This window comes from Doryrhamphus excisus, linkage group LG3 (assembly GCF_037039965.1).
Source record: "Doryrhamphus excisus strain RoL-2023G ecotype Guam linkage group LG3, RoL_Dexc_Guam_v1.1, whole genome shotgun sequence".
NCBI lineage: Eukaryota > Metazoa > Chordata > Actinopteri > Syngnathiformes > Syngnathidae > Doryrhamphus > Doryrhamphus excisus.
Window position 1 is genome coordinate 6,494,253 of NC_136359.1, and position 17,341 is coordinate 6,511,593.

Sequence of the window (17,341 nt, forward strand, 5' to 3'; positions counted from 1 at the left end):
GCAGCCTTCACGGCTAAACCAACAATAAGAAGATGAGCCATGATTTGTACATACAGCAACTGGGCGTCCATATTTTTAGTCCATGCTAGATTTTCACGTTTGCGCTGCAGTCAGAGCTCCGACGTCACAATTTGGTGACTAATTAAGGCTGTTTTGTGCATTTGAGAAGAACAAAAGACGCTCCGCTCTCATACGGTATCATCTTCTTGCAAACGCATCACAAATTCCTTATCATTGGTGCCAAGTACGGGAGATTTAAAGCGGTGTAAAAAGGCTAAAATGGATCATCCGTGATACGAGCTTATATATACACGAGTACTGTAGTTTTGGCAAAGCAGCCAGGACACCTCTTGCTCTGTCATGGGAGCGTGTGCTGCATAAAAACAGGCATACTAACGCTGTCACAGGAAAAGCCGTCTGAGCCATCACATGCATAATATTCTTCTTAAGTCTGCATTGCAAACAGGCGGGCATAAAGTGGGAGGCTTACGCTAGGTGTTGTTTATTCATGAATATACCATTAGCCTCTTATGAATGTTCCAATGTGAATCCTACACGTTTTGTCTCATTTCCATAAATGGATTCATGCACAGAAGCGTTGATTTGTTTTTGAAAGGGGGACGGAGACAGGAGGGCCCAGCAAAGGAGCCTCCAGAGACGTACATCATGATTAATATTCGTGATGCTTTCATTCTACGTGGTTATGTCCGAGCCATTAGTGAAGTGAACAAAGTAAAAATGGAATTTTGGAGGTTCCTGAGGTGACGTTTTGGTTATTTAAGGCAGATATTGTTTAATAAGAAGATGCAGCACAAGAGCTGTGGCACAAATTCTGCCTTTTACACGTTTTTGTAGCCAAGCATATCCCTGGAGAGTCTGGTTTCTAAATAAACTCATAAACTCGTGGAAAAAATATTCAAGAATAAAAGATGACGCTGGTTTCTCAGGACCAGTTTTGGAAAAATATAAAAAAAAAGCTAAAAAAATAAGGCAAGCACTTTGATTCATGGTTCAGGTTAGGATTTGGTTTCAGGTTAGGTTTTGGTTCCAGTTAGGGTTTTGGTTGGGTTTCAGGTTAGTCTTTGTCTTAGGGTTTGGTTTAGGATTATGTTTCAAGTTAGGGTTTGTATTAGTGTTAGGTTTCAGGTTAGTCTTTGTGTTAGGATTAGGTTTCAGGTTGGGGTTTGGTTTAGGATTAGGTTTCAGGTTAGGGTTTGTATTAGTGTTAGGTTTCAGGTTAGTCTTTGTGTTAGGATTATGTTTCAGGTTAGGGTTTGTATTAGTGTTAGGTTTCAGCTTAGTCTTTGTGTTAGGATTATGTTTCAGGTTAGGGTTTGTATTAGTGTTAGGTTTCAGCTTAGTCTTTGTTTTAGGATTAGGTTTCAGGTTGGGGTTTGGTTTAGGATTAGGTTTCAGGTTAGGGTTTGTATTAGTGTTAGGTTTCATCTTAGTCTTTGTTTTAGGATTAGGTTTCAGGTTAGGGTTTGGTTTAGGATTAGGTTTCAGGTTGGACTTTATGTTAGGGTTTGGTTTATGATTAGGTTTCAGGTTAGGGTTTGTGTTCAGGTTTGGTTTGGTTTATGATTAGGTTTCAGGTTAGGGTTTGTGTTAGGGTTTGGTCTCACGTTAGATTTTGGTTCATGTTGGGGGTTTGGTTTAGTGTTAGTTTTCAAGTAAGGTTTTGTGTTACCATTTAGGTTAGGTTGCAGGTTTGGGTTATGATTAGCGGTTGATTTTGGGTTCGGGTTTTGATTAGGGTTAGGATTAAGGATGGGTTTGGTTTAGACTAAGGGTTAGGATAGGGATGTCCAATGTGCGGCCACGCTTGTTTTTTAATGGCCAGTGGCACATTGTAGAAATAGAACTCAAACCAAAATATGAAAAATAGAGGAAAAAGACAAAATAAAGAAAGAGAAATGACAATACTACAAATAATAATAATAAAATAGCCGCATCTTTAGAAGTTTATTTTTTAGCCTTTTTACAAAATGTAAAAAATACATAAAAACATCAGGATTCAGGATGCGGCACTCAGTGGGAAAAGTTTTGATGCCCCTTAGTTAGACTTCTGACTATGTAATATATGATTGAGTTTGGGTTTGGTTAAGGGTCAGGTTTAAGGTTAAATGGTGGGAGTGACCAGAAGAAAAGCTCTGACTTACTTGGTTAGAAGTCACTTGGCGCCTATTGGTTTTCATGTAGTATCTCTAGGCAGACCCTGAATATAAGACAACATGTTTTTTTGTAGTCTTATATTCGGGTCAACGCGAGTATGAATGAATTATGTTCAAAACATCTTCAAGAGAAGACAGGATGTACTGAGTTGACTAACTGGGTGTCATCCTGCCGTGAGCAGCATCAATAACGCTATCAAATGAATGCTACCGATGTTACACTTTTTTACAACAGTGAGACTTAGCAATAGCATCTTGGCATTCATGGCTACTAGGAAGTAGCTGTCTGGTAGAAGTCCACCAATATAGGCGACCTCCAACGTGGTGCCACATACCACTGTGAGCACAGTCCACCATCATCCACCATCATCCAACATCATCCAACATCATCCTCCACACAAATGGTTCCTGGCTATCTTTATGAGTCCACTTATGAATGTAGTCTATTTCTGTGCCTGTGATGGAAGAAAACACAAGAAAAGAAGAGGAAAAAAGTGTTTTTTTTCTGTGTCGTAACGTGCGTGTGGATGAAACGTGTAACTCTAAAGACTCCTTGTACCGTAGCGTTTGCACGTGGATATCCTTGTAGCATGTGTGCTCGTCAACATCCGCTCTGTGATTTAGCGTCAAATCTTTTTACCTGTGAAGACTTCGGGACACGGTTGGGTTTTTTAAATGCTGTTTTTTTTAATGAAAGGAAGGAAGTTTAATGGTGTCCTATTAATTTGTGAAGGGCTACTCATCACATGATCTCTTATTATGATTACCTCTTTGATTGTCCTCAATGAGGAGCTCCAGCTCCCCTTGACGCTTACTTTTCACTTTGGCCTGATGGTAATTTGTTCTGCCTGAGGGTTCAGAAGACTTCAAATGTGCCTCTGGTGGGGAAAAAAGGAAATGGAACGTTCTTTGTTCTACACACAGTCGTTATCGAAACAGCCTGACCTCACAAAATGTAAGCGCCAAACTCACAAATTCCTCCTAGGAGTTGTCTTCAATGCTGAAGGATCATAAAATATGAAAAATGAAAAAAAAGGAAGTACAAAATGAACAGAGAGGACAATATTATAGAGAGGATAATATTATAATAGTGTATTGTAATATTTAATTACCACATTATTTCCTTACATTTATTTTTTGCGTAATCAAAAAATTACCTCAAATGTGTTAAAGTTAAAATATGTACAATGATTATTTATTATGAATGAATATTTTGTGACAATATTGTTAAATTATTTTAGAATTTTAAAATTATGTCATTGTTATTTTTTCATTATGCATATAAATCAAGTAAAGTCTGTTGTATATTTTTGAAATAATATAATCTTAATTATATTTTAACATGAAATCATGTTATATATTTGAATAATACAAACCGTCACCACCGTACATGTACTATGTACTGTGGTACGTGTATAACACTCATACCAGAAAAGGCAGGAGAAAACACGATGTCAACGTCGGTGAAGTAATTTTTAGCCGTTCTACAAACAGAAAAATAGGCGGAAACGGCATATGTGAATGCCTTTAGCTAGCGACTGAAAGGAACGCCAGTGGAATCACACTACAAGAATTAGTGAAGTACTTTTTGGGTACAAATACTGGCAAAAACAGGATAGACGGGAAAACTATTTTTTGCATTACACTAGGACTACAAAACACATACGGAAATCAGTGAAGTACTTTACGAGATTTGCTGCTAACATAAGATATACTAATCGGTAAAGTACTTTTTGTGGTTCCTGGTAAAAATGTTTAGGATGAAGTATAAATACGTATATATTTTTGGATTTCCGAGTACAGTACAAAGAAAAATAGGTGAACAATGTACATGAAAACTCTATAAAAGACGTTATGAGATTTCCAATAAAGTATAGGCAATATAAGAAGTATAGTATGGACAAATTGATGAAATTTGATGAAAAGACAACTCATGAAAAACGAGGAGGAAGTTGGAAGCGAGATGTCGTGCATGTAAATAGACGCCGGGGCACTGCCAGCACTTTTCATGACATAACAGACTGATGCCTTGAACTGCTAAACCTGAAAATGGCTCTATTCGTTTGCTGTTCCCCGTTGTGTGTCCAACCAAAGTGTGTGTGGACCGCGATGTGGAATTACAGTAGATCCCCGTTTTCATCTCTGGAGTTCCGTTCCAAAGTTCCCAATGAATTGCAAGAGCCTGCCAGTTATTGATACACTAATACGGCTCACTACACCCCCTCCTGCTAGCTTGATGTTGATGTTCTCCTCCAATTTTGGATCAGCATTTGCAACAAAAGAGATTAGATTCAGTACCATCCCTGTCACTGTTCAGTCTCACTTTACAATAAGGTTCACAAATACAGTAGTGACTGAGGAACTGAGTAGAGTAGTTACTGAGGAACTATGGCACAATGTTTAGAGTAGTTACTGAGAAACTCATTCGGGAATAATCAGTGCGGGAACCCCTGAGAGTAGCTACTGAGGAACTCAGTAGAGTAGTTACTGAGGAACTCATGAGGGAATAATGAGTAGAGTAGTTACTGATGAACTAAGGCACTTACATTTAGAGTATTTTGTGAGGAACTCCTGCGGAACTAATGAGGAGAGTGGTTACTGAGGACCTAAGGCACATCAATTTACAGTAGTTACTGATGAACTAGTGAGGAAATAATTAGTAAAGTAGTTGCTGATGAACTAAGGTACCTATATTTAGAGTAGTTACAGAAGAACTAAGGCACATACTTTTAGAGTAGTTATTGAGGAACTCACGAGGGAATAATGAGTAGCGTAAATACTGCGGAACTAAGGCACTTATATTTAGATCCGTTTCTGAAGAACTAATGAATAGCTAATGAGGAAGACACATACATTGAGAGTAGTTACTGAGGAACTCATGAGTAGAGTAGTTACCGAGGAACTAAGGCACTTACATTGAGAGTAGCAACTGAGGAACTCATTCGTAGAGTAGTTACTAAGGAACTCATGAGGGAATAATCAGTAGAGTAGTTACTGACAAACTAAGGCACTTACGTCTAGAGTATTTTGTGAGGAACTCCCGCAGAACTAATGAGGAGAGTGGTTACTGAGGACCTAAGGCACATCAATTTACAGTAGTTACTGATGAACTAGTGAGGAAATAATTAGTAAAGTAGTTACTGATGAACTAGGGTACCTATATTTAGAGTAGTTACAGAAGAACTAAGGCACATACATTTAGAGTAGTTACTGAGGAACTCACGAGGGAATAATGAGTCGCGTAAATACTGCGGAACTAAGGCACTTACATTTAAATCCGTTTCTGAAGAACTAATGAATAGCTAATGAGGAAGACACATACATTGAGAGTAGTTACTGAGGAACTCATGAGTAGAGTAGTTACTGAGGAACTAAGGCACTTACATTGGGAGTAGTTACTGAGGAACTCATTAGTAGAGTAGTTACTGAAGAACAAAGGCACATACATTTAGAGTAGTTACTGAGGTACTCGGGAGTAGAGTTGTTACTGAGGAACTAAGGCACATATATTTAGAGTAGTTCTTGAGGAACTCCTGAGGAAGTAATGAGGAACATATGAGTAGTGGTTAGGATTAGGTAGGTTCCTTCCTCATTAACTACAGTATTTTGTGTACTTTATTGTAAAGTGTCACTCTGTTCAATTGCCGTTGTTGACCAGAGAGGAAGCTAACAAGCTAGATGTACAATCCAGGTTTAGGCCTCACATCCTTGAACCAAATACTAAAATGTGAAGGAACTCTCCATGACCAACAGGAACAGATGGATTCAGTCACAGCACACATGCGTGGTGTGTTCACGGACCACCCAACAAAGTCTGAGATCTCAGTGCTTGATGAAAAAATGTGATCAGTGAAATATTGTCGGCTATTTAACAATGGTTTGTTTATGCTGTAATTTGATCCAAACTATTCTGCCGACAAAAGCGACCTACGTATAAATAAAAAAATATATATTTTTGACCAAGAATTTGCAAATGCTGAATCACAAACGTGTGGGGGTCCACTGTGAAATTGGGTTTGGGAAATCTCCCATCTGCCTGCCAAGGGTTGCCTCCCACTGGACATCATCTACGACGATTCTACTCATGTGTTGTTGTTTTTTTTAAAGTGACGTAAACAGTATTGAACAGCAGCTGTGTCTAGTTCATGTTTGTGAGTCATTTTTGCGTTTGCTCAGACTGTGAAAGGATGCTCACGGGCGCCTTCGACTCCTCTGTAATAAAATAAAATAAACGTTGGAAAACATCTCAGACATTATTGACTCTTCATGCTGTTTATTTATGTGTTGTGTTTAAAAGACAACATATAACAAAGGTCTCACTCCAGAGGACCACTGACAAGATATAGATGCCTTTACTGCATTTTCCCACTAGGGGAAATTCACAATTTAAAAAAAACGTATAGAAAGTGCAAAATACAAAATAAAATACAAATCCAAAAGTTTTATATACTATTTACAGCTGAGTACCGATCGATCAAGCCGCAAGTTTATTGCACGGTTTATTGCACGGTTATTGTACAGGATTTTGTAGCAGTTGATATATGATATTTTGCCGGTGAAAGCTTAACATGCAGGAAGAAGGACTAACAACGACACACTTCTGGCCTTCACATTAAAAGAAAAGTCTCAGAAATATTGCATCGCTAACAATACACAATCTGATACACAAGTGCATGCAACCAATCGTCCATCCTAGTATGAATGATAATAGAGTAGTACGGAAGTGGCAAGGCATTATCGGAAGCACGCATGAAGTGCTTTAGTCACACCTGGCAACCCAACCTTTCTCGGTGTTCCCAGCGTCAGCCACTGACCCGTGTTAGTAATTCTTCATTTGATTAATTTTACTGAAGATTTGTCAGCTCAACACACGTACATGTTCGGACTTGGTTGCACCCTTGAACATCGAGCGTCACCAGAATCAATGTATGGTCCAAGAAATACTTCAATACTCACCGTTAGTTGCTGAATATACCGACCATGTTGTCTCTTGCATGTATGAGTTGTGTTATGAAGCAGATAATCGGCGGTGCAGAGACAAAGGAAATGCATCAATAGATGATGATGATTAAGGGTGCAGACAATCCCAACATATACATGAGTTGAGCTGACTGATTCTGTCATGAAATGCAAGCCATCAACAACGGTGTCGTATCCACCGCGCAGGCCACCTCTGTCATGCAAAGCACCACTGAACGCAGTAAAAATGTTTCAGCGTCAACATTTCAAAATGAACCTGCATAGTTCTTTGACTCGGTTAAATAAAAAAGTTCATATCCAGTCAAATACCCCCTCCCCCCCCCCGATTCTTTTACTCTCGCAATTAAAAGAAGAAGACATTCTGCTAACAGATGCAACTTCTTGCTTGCAGCTTGCGGTTTTTTTAGTGCTTATTGAAACGCTTCCAAATGCTTCCAAAGTCTTGATGGCACTTTGTCTCACTGCTATACGTTGGGGCGCCGCCCCATCAGGAGGAAATGAGCACACGAGCAGAGATGAAAACACGTCCTGATGCGAAGGCTCTTGTCACCGGCAGCTGTCCGCTGTGACATCACTGGAAGCCATTGTGTGGGTGTCTCCGTCAGCTGTACAGGAAACATACCCCTAGAACGACACGTCAGCGGGGGGTGGGGGGGCTCAGATGTCCAAATTAGACAAGCACACGGATGTGACGCCGACATGAGGCTCACTGTGATACTATGATCAACTCCATGGGATAGAAGAATTATCCAGTAATCCTTTGTTTATTGTGGTAGTCAGAGCTCAGAAAACCAGTTTTTAGCACAAATAGAGCCTTGTAGACATGAAATAACACCCCTATAGACACTTTCACACTTGCATTAACCAATATAGTAGACATAATAATAGAAAATCTTAAACATAATAAGGCATAGCATGAACTCACATGTTGCAATGACAGCAATAGTCGTTTTGTATTATTCAATGTGTGTCAAAGGCCGATGTGACTTTGGCCCCAGTAATGTGACTTTGGCCCCTGTAATGTGACTTTGGCCCCTGTAATGTGACTTTGGCCCCTGTAATGTGATTTTGGCCCTGTTATGTGACTTTGGCCCCTGTAATGTGACTTTGGCCCCTGTAATGTGATTTTGGCCCTGTAATGTGACTTTGGCACAGTAATGTGACTTTGACCCCTGTAATGTGACTTTGGCCCCTGTAATGTGACTTTGGCCCCTGTAATGTGACTTTGGCCCCTGTAATGGGATTTTGGCCCTGTAATGTGACTTTGGCCCTGTAATGTGACTTTGGCCCCTGTAATGTGATTTTGGCCCTGTAATGTGACTTTGGCCCCTGTAATGTGATTTTGGCCCTGTAATGTGACTTTGGCCCCTGTAGTGTGATTTTGGCCCTGTAATGTGACTTTGGCCCCTGTAATGTGACTTTGGCCCCTGTAATGTGACTTTGGCACACTAATGTGACTTTGGCCCCTGTAATGTGACTTTGGCCCTGTAATGTGACTTTGGCCCCTGTAATGTGACTTTGACCCCTGTAATGTGACTTTGGCCCTGTAATGTGACTTTGGCCCCTGTAATGTGACTTTGGCCCCTGTAATGTGATTTTGGCCCTGTAATGTGACTTTGGCCCCTGTAATGTGACTTTGGCCCCTGTAATGTGACTTTGGCCCCTGTAATGTGATTTTGGCCCTGTAATGTGACTTTGGCCCTGTAATGTGACTTTGGCCCCTGTAATGTGATTTTGGCCCTGTAATGTGACTTTGGCCCCTGTAATGTGATTTTGGCCCTGTAATGTGACTTTGGCCCCTGTAGTGTGATTTTGGCCCTGTAATGTGACTTTGGCCCCTGTAATGTGACTTTGGCACACTAATGTGACTTTGGCCCCTGTAATGTGACTTTGGCCCTGTAATGTGACTTTGGCCCCTGTAATGTGACTTTGACCCCTGTAATGTGACTTTGGCCCTGTAATGTGACTTTGGCCCCTGTAATGTGACTTTGGCCCCTGTAATGTGATTTTGGCCCTGTAATGTGACTTTGGCCCCTGTAATGTGACTTTGGCCCCTGTAATGTGACTTTGGCCCCTGTAATGTGATTTTGGCCCTGTAATGTGACTTTGGCCCTGTAATGTGACTTTGGCCCCTGTAATGTGATTTTGGCCCTGTAATGTGACTTTGGCCCCTGTAATGTGATTTTGGCCCTGTAATGTGACTTTGGCCCCTGTAGTGTGATTTTGGCCCTGTAATGTGACTTTGGCCCCTGTAATGTGACTTTGGCCCCTGTAATGTGACTTTGGCACACTAATGTGACTTTGGCCCCTGTAATGTGACTTTGGCCCCTGTAATGTGACTTTGGCACAGTAATGTGACTTTGGCCCCTGTAATGTGACTTTGGCCCCTGTAATGTGACTTTGGCCCCCGTAATGTGACTTTGGCCCTGCAATGTGACTTTGGCCCCTGTAGTGTGACTTTGGCACAGTAATGTGACTTTGGCCCCTGTAATGTGACTTTGGCCCCTGTAATGTGACTTTGGCCCCTGTAATGTGACTTTGGCCCTGTAATGTGACTTTGGCCCTCTAATGTGACCTTGGCCCCTGTAATGTGACTTTGGCCCTGTAATGTGACCTTGGCCCCTGTAATGTGACTTTGGCCCCTGTAATGTGATTTTGGCCCTGTAATGTGACTTTGGCCCCTGTAATGTGACTTTGGCCCCTGTAATGTGACTTTGGCCCTGTAATGTGACTTTGGCCCTGTAATGTGACTTTGGCCCCTGTAATGTGACTTTGGCCCTGTAATGTGACTTTGGCCCTGTAATGTGACTTTGGCCCCTGTAATGTGACTTTGGCCCCTGTAATGTGACTTTGGCCCCTGTAATGTGACCTTGGCCCCTGTAATGTGACTTTGGCCCTATTCCCTCTGGCACCGGAATACAAAGTAGCTACTCTAAAGGTATGGGCCTTTGTAACTACTCTACTCATTAATTATTAATTAGTCCCTAACTTCCTCAGTAGCTACTCTACTCATTAGTTCCCAAGCAACTACTCCCAATGCACTTGCCTTAGTTCCTCAGTAACTACTATACTCATTAGTTACTACTACTCCAAACATATGTGCCCTATTTCCTTAGTACGTATCTACTTTACAAAGTCAATTAGTTCCCAAGCAACCACTCTAAATGTATGTGCTTCAGTAACCACTCTAGTCATTAGTTCCCAAGTAATGAGTCTAACTGTATGTGCTGTGGTTCCTTAGTAACTGCGCTTCTCGGTAACTACTCATTAGTTCCCCAGTAACTACTCTAAATATATATTCATTAGTTCCTTGGTAACTACTCTATTTATTAGGTCATCAGTAACTAGTCTAAATGCATGTGCCTTACTTATTAGTCCCTTATTATTGGTAAGTAACTACTCTAAATATATATGTCTTGGTTCCCATTCTACCCAATAGGTACTAAGTAACCACTGTAAATGTATATGCCTTAGTCATTAGCTCCTCTGTAACTGCTCAAAATGTGGTACTACTCTAGTAACTACTCTACTCATTAGCTCTTCATGAGTTGCTCAACAACTCGTCTAAATTCATGTGCCTTACTTAAATCCTTAGTAAGTATTCTACTCATTAGTTCCTCAGTAATTACTCTAAATGTATGTGCATTAGTTCCTTAGTAAGTATTCTACTCATTAGTTCCTCAGTAATTACTCTAAATGTATGTGCATTAGTTCCTTAGTAAGTATTCTACTCATTAGTTCCTCAGTAACTACTCTAAATGTATGTGCATTAGTTCCTTAGTAAGTATTCTATTCATTAGTTCCTCAGTAACTACTCTAAATGTATGTGCATTAGTTTCTTAGTAAGTATTCTATTCATTAGTTCCTCAGTAACTACTTTAAATGTATGTGCATTAGTTCCTTAGTAAGTATTCTACTCATTAGTTCCTCAGTAACTACTCTAAATGTATGTGCATTAGTTCCTTAGTAAGTATTCTACTCATTAGTTCCTCAGTAACTACTCTAAATGTATGTGCATTAGTTCCTTAGTAAGTATTCTATTCATTAGTTCCTCAGTAACTACTCTAAATGTATGTGCATTAGTTCCTTAGTAAGTATTCTACTCATTAGTTCCTCAGTAACTACTCTAAATGTATGTGCATTAGTTCCTTAGTAAGTATTCTACTCATTAGTTCCTCAGTAACTACTCTAAATGTATGTGCATTAGTTCCTTAGTAAGTATTCTATTCATTAGTTCCTCAGTAACTACTCTAAATGTAGGTGCATTAGTTCCTTAGTAAGTATTCTATTCATTAGTTCCTCAGTAACAATCTGTGTTATTATAGCATTTTATTATAACACTATTATAACACTTTATTAATATAAAGTAAGACTGTTTTTCCTTTTAATATTTTTCCTTGTTGTTGTGAAATGTTGTTCCATCCATCCATCCATCCATCCATCCATCCATCCATCCATTATATCCGGGTCTGGGGGCAGCAGTCTCAGTAGGAAAGCCCAGACTTCCCGGTCCCCGGCCACCTCCTCCAGCTCCACCAGGAGGACACCAAGGCGTTCCCAGGCCAGCTGTGAGACATAATCCCTCCAGCGTGTCCTAGGTCTGCCCCGGGGCCTTTTCCCGGCTGGGCATGCCCGGAACACCTCACCAGGGAGGCGTCCGGGAGGCATCCGGACTAGATGCCCGAGCCACCTCAACTGACTCCTCTCGATGTGAAGGAGAAGCGGCTCTACTCTGAGCCCCTCCCGGATGGCTGAGCTCCTCACCCTATCTCTTAGGGTGAGTCCAGCTACCCTACGGAGGAAACTCATTTCAGCCGCCTGTATCCGCAATCTCATTCTTTCGGTCATGACCCAAAGCTCATGACCATAGGTGAGGGTGGGAACGTAGATCCACCGCTAAATTGAGAGCTTTGTAAGAGTAAAATGTTGTTGTGCATTTTTTCCCAATTTTTCCACAATATTGACATTTTTCCAGAAGGTAGAGCGGCGCCAAGAAAGACAGCAGATGGCCTGATGTTGATGGTACGGTTTATTGCTTCTTGCTAGGTGCTCCCCAGTCCAGCAAACAGCATCAGTAGCGTAACACTGGAACGGACACAATCTACACATGAAGACCAGCACATGGAGAGGATGCACAGGTTGTATGGATACAGTACTGGAGAAGAAAGAGGAAGTCTTCCGTCTGACTGGCTCAGGGGTTGTCCACGTCTACTAGCTAGCTTAGCAGCGACGTCACATGATCTACAGAAACCACTAGCTACGATAAAAGAACCAAAGCACGGGTCGGGGTCGGCTCCAAACAAACAAACGAGGAAAAACAGCTGTGAAAAGACAGCCTTGTGACAAACATCTCAAAATTGAGCGTGTATATTTACATGGAATTGTTTGCAAAAAACAATGTCATCGCTAGTCTACGACAGGCTTTCACTTCCTTAACAACGTCTGTTTTTTTCCTGCTGAGCGCGTTAGCGACTGCACAAAGAGAGAGCGGCGCCATCGCGTGAACGATCAATAAATACCGTATGTGGTCTGTCGTGGATAGTGGATGCTGAGGCCTTTATTGCAGTCAGATGCATGGTGGTTGTTTGCTGTCAGGAAATCCCTTGGGGGGGGGGCTTTTTCTAAAGCAGGGGTGCCCAAACTTTCCAGAAAGAACCAGGTAGTGAAAAATGAGAGGATGCAACTTGATGAACATCACTCTGATGTTTGGTAAAGCAACGCGATAGACGTGCTAAGAAGTTAGCCGTTTCAGAGATAGGAAAAAGTCCGTTATTAGTATCAACTTTATTTATTGTTTGGTTTCTTACAAAGTTGCAACTTCATGTGATGAAGTTATTTTTACTCACAATATTGCAATATTATTCTTGTGAAATTATTACTTTTTGTCAATGGATTACTATTTTATTACTAAATAATTAACTTATTGCTGATTTTCCATTTCTCCATTTTCTTTATTTTGATTTCTTTTTTTTCAAATTACTGCTGATTTTTCCATTTCTATTGCTATCGGGTTTTTCCTTTGGTTTCCTTGTTAAGTGATATTTTGAATGTGCCGTGGGGCCACACTTTGGACACCCCCATCTATCCAAATGCTAAAGACGTGAAAGAAATGTTTGTGTTTTTGTTGCTAGCTGCTTGCTTAAATGGGAATTGCAAAGTTCACGCTGAAGGGAAAATAAGGGGTGTCCAAACTGCGGCCCTCTGGCCATTCGTGCATCATGCAGCTGTTTTTTTTATTTTTTTATTTTATTTTTATTGTGGTGCTCTGTAAAATGAATAAAACAGTACAAAGACTAAATCCAGCAAAACTGGGAAAATAAACAAACAGCAGGAATAATTACGAGAATAAAGTTGAAATATTAGGAGAATAAAGTCATGATATATTGAAAAAAATATATAACTTTATGAAAAGAAAAAGGACATTTTAGGAAAATAAAAGCATAATATGATGGGAAAAATTTGTCATTTTAGGAAAATAAAGTTGAAACATTAGGAGAATAAAGTCATAATATTATTATGAAAAAAAGATGTAATTAATGAAAATAAACATGAAATATAGGAGAATTAAGTCATAATATTATTATCAAAACAAGATAGTAATTTATGAGAATACATTTGATAAATTAGGAGAAGAAAGTCATCATAATATTGTGAAAAAATGTATGAAAATAAAGTTGAAACATTAGGAAAACAAAGTCATAATATTCTAAAAATATGGTCATTTATTCAAATAACTTATTAGAATAAAGGTGAAATATTAGGAGAATAAAGTCATAATAATATTATTAAAAACAATGTCATTTTCTGAGAATAAAGTTGAAATATTAGGAGAATAACATCATAATAATATTAATAAAAAGATGTAATTTTATGAGAATAAAGTTCAAATATTAGGAGAGTAAAGTCAAATTTGTGATTTTCCAAGAATACAGTTATATTATGAAGAAAAATAACATAATTATGAAAACAATAAATAAATGACATAAAAATAGAATTAATTAAAATTCAAGTTGAAATGTGAAAGACAAAAACGTTATTTTGTGACGTTGTCACAGTGTGAGAAACAAAACTAACAAAAACTCATTTAGTTTGCAAAAAAGTTGCAATATTACCACAATCAAATGAAAATGTGGTGGTAGTAAAAGTAATAATAAATATAAAAAAATGTAAATGTAAATGTTGAAATAGTTAGAGACTTTTAGAAACAGCAGAAATGGAAAAACGAGCCAAAATAAAAGTAATTAAGGAGAAAAGTTGATACTAATAATAATGAAGTAAAGCGAGTAAAAAAAATAACAGGACCCTGTCAAAGTTAGGACCCCCCCTTTTATTGCTGGACTGGAAAAGCCTCAATTGAACTCAAGGCAGAGTTCCTGAGTGGTCCTTATTTACCTCTGCGTCTGCTTTAAAATGGGGGTGCACAGACATGTCATCTTAATGGGTGATCTAAAAATCATCTTGATATTAAAAAATATTTTCTTCCTGACTAACTTGGATGTTGTTGCTAATAAACACTTGAATAAAGGCTGGAAATGCTCCTTGTTATCATCATTTATCATCATTTATCATCATTTATCATCATTTATCATCATTTATCATCATTTATCATCATTTATCATCATTTATCATCATTTATCTCATTAAGCTGACAAGATGGGAGTTACTGCTTTTGGAAGTATCACGAGTGGTCTTTCGCTACCTCTTTGTGCGCTTTAAAGGGGTCGTCAGCATCAGATAATTAGCTCACCCTGTTGTCTAATTAGAGCATTTCCATGCTGTGTGTGTGTGTGTGTGTGTGTGTGTGTGTATGTGTTCGTGTGTAACGTTCGCACCTGTTGACATTTTCACTGAGCCGTGAGGTTTCATGTCGAGGACAACAACCAGCCCAAAATATCCGTCCAGCAATGTTATGTAGCGTGACGTGAGGGTTTGATCCCAACTTAAAATAAAGCCTTTGTTGTCTGACAGACAAAAAATAAAAAAATCCTTTCCTTGGCGTGGCCTTTTATCTTGAAATAAATGCCCCCATTTGCCACTGAGAGCAAAGCCGGCGTGTTGTTTCCTGCCATGAGATGTTCAAGTGATGTTTGTTGTCGGCGTCAAGTGTAAAAACAAAGTGAACCAGCACTTGTCTCTTTGTTTCGCTCTCTTTGATGGCTTCTTTGTGTCTGCTGCTGCTGTCGTCGTTGGCGTGAGAAGACTCGGAATGACCGCATGTCTGTGTAGTCCCGTCAACATGGGGCCGCTCTCATCGCTCCACTTCGGAATATGAGGCGGGCCGCCGGCTATCTGTCAAGCTGCCTGATCTTGGACCCTTGGCGGGGGTTGCCGTAACGCCCCGCGGGACCCGCCTTGACGGCGGTGTTGTTGGTTTGGATTTCTTGGGCGGGGCGGGCGTGGTGACGCGTCTCGCGGCACCGCCTGATCTACTGGCGCCTGGCTTGGCCACGCCTGGTTTGGCCACGCCTGGTTTGGCCACGCCTGGTTTGGCCACGCCTTGTTTGGCCACGCCTTGCTTAGCCACGCCTTTTATGGCCACGCCTTGCTTAGCCATGCCTGTCTTGGCCACGCCTTGTTTCCCAGCCTGAGTGGCATTGGCCATCAGCGTCTCCAGCAGCTGGGAGGCGGAGCCAAAGCGGACGTGCCCCTCCGTCTCTGGACCCTCGGAGAAGATCGACAGAGCACCGCCTGGTTTTCCGCAGGACTCGCAGCACAGCTTGTTGTATCCCGGGATGGAGCAGTAGCGGGCCAGAACTTCCATCTGACAGAAGATGGACTTATCTCCGTGGCAAGGTTCATCTGGGGGGGGCAGACAGAGGGGGTGGGTGGAGCAGCATGGTGGGGAGAGGATGAAATTATTATTATTATTTAGGATTTAATTTCAGTTATGTTAATTTGTATTCATTTGAAATGATTACGGGGTGGCACGGTGGACTAGTGGTTAGCGCGCAGACCTCACAGCTAGGAGACCAGGGTTCAATTCCACCCTCGGCCATCTCTGTGTGGAGTTTGCATGTTCTCCCCGTGCATGCGTGGGTTTTCTCCGGGTACTCCGGTTTCCTCCCACATTCCAAAAACATGCTAGGTTAATTGGCCACTCCAAATTGTCCATAGGTATGAATGTGAGTGTGAATGGTTGTTTGTCTATATGTGCCCTGTGATTGGCTGGCCACCAGTCCAGGGTGTACCCCGCCTCTCGCCGGAAGACAGCTGGGATAGGCTCCAGCACCCCCGCGACCCTCATGAGGAAAAAAGCGGTAGAAAATGAATGAATGAATGAAATGATTACATTTGCTTTTTATGCTACTTTTAATTTTTTTTACACATTTTATTTTAAGCCATTTTTTTACACTTTTAAGTCATTTCTATTTTTATTTACCTGCATTTTTTTTACACTTTGAAGTCATTCATTTTATTCTTTTTACACTTTTATTTAAGCCGCCTTTATCTTTGTTTTTTATTACTTTTGACAGTTTTAAGTCATTTTTCAGTTTCTATTAGTATATGTCTTCATTGTTTGTTACTTTCGCTATTTATTTATTATTTATTTTATTTATTTAAGTACAGAAACAGAAGCAAATCCGCTTAACATGAATAGAAATAGAATACATCACGACAAAGTGCATTTTAGAGGAATTCCTTCAGACATTTTGTCAAGGAAACGAAGAGGATGATAACTGCATGCATGCAAAGAACGTGTCAAGTCACATCAAATATCCCAAAAACCAAAAGTTATTTTATTATGACGTACATATATGATGTATTTCTATGACTTACTTCTATTACTTTTATGACTTATTCCGGTTGACAACAACTAGGACCTTTAATGAAAGAAAAGGAGGCGTCTACAGAAAGTGAAAGTGACAGGATGCTAGGTGGCTGCATCAGACGCAGCAGCTGACCCCCCGAGTGTGAACTCTGGAAATGAAACACTCAACCGGCAGCGGCAAAGAAGGCAAGTCAAGCCGTGACAAGCCAGGAAGGGGACGGCAGCCCAATTATCTCATTTCTTCATTTATCATTCCATTCCATCCTTCCTCCTACACAATCGTCCATTGATGGATCTGCGCTTTGCCACGTGGCCCTGCCTTATCCTTTCCCTCTGCTGCAAATGTCAACTTGGCATTTACTTTTCATAAAAAGGCCTTTCACTCAAGTCATCGCCATGAAGAAATACATCTAGAAAA

General features: G+C 40.3%; 1 protein-coding gene across 1 annotated transcript in view; it reads right to left on the minus strand.

Moving 5' to 3' along the window:
- Positions 1-12,182: 12,182 nt before the first annotated feature.
- The window catches only part of adamts3 (ADAM metallopeptidase with thrombospondin type 1 motif, 3), a 111,376-nt gene continuing 106,217 nt past the window's right edge, over positions 12,183-17,341 (minus strand). The window contains exon 22 of the mRNA XM_058069735.2: positions 12,183-15,953. Within this exon, the coding sequence (XP_057925718.2) occupies positions 15,403-15,953 (551 nt within the window). The 3' untranslated portion in view covers positions 12,183-15,402. The remainder of the gene's footprint in view (positions 15,954-17,341) is intronic.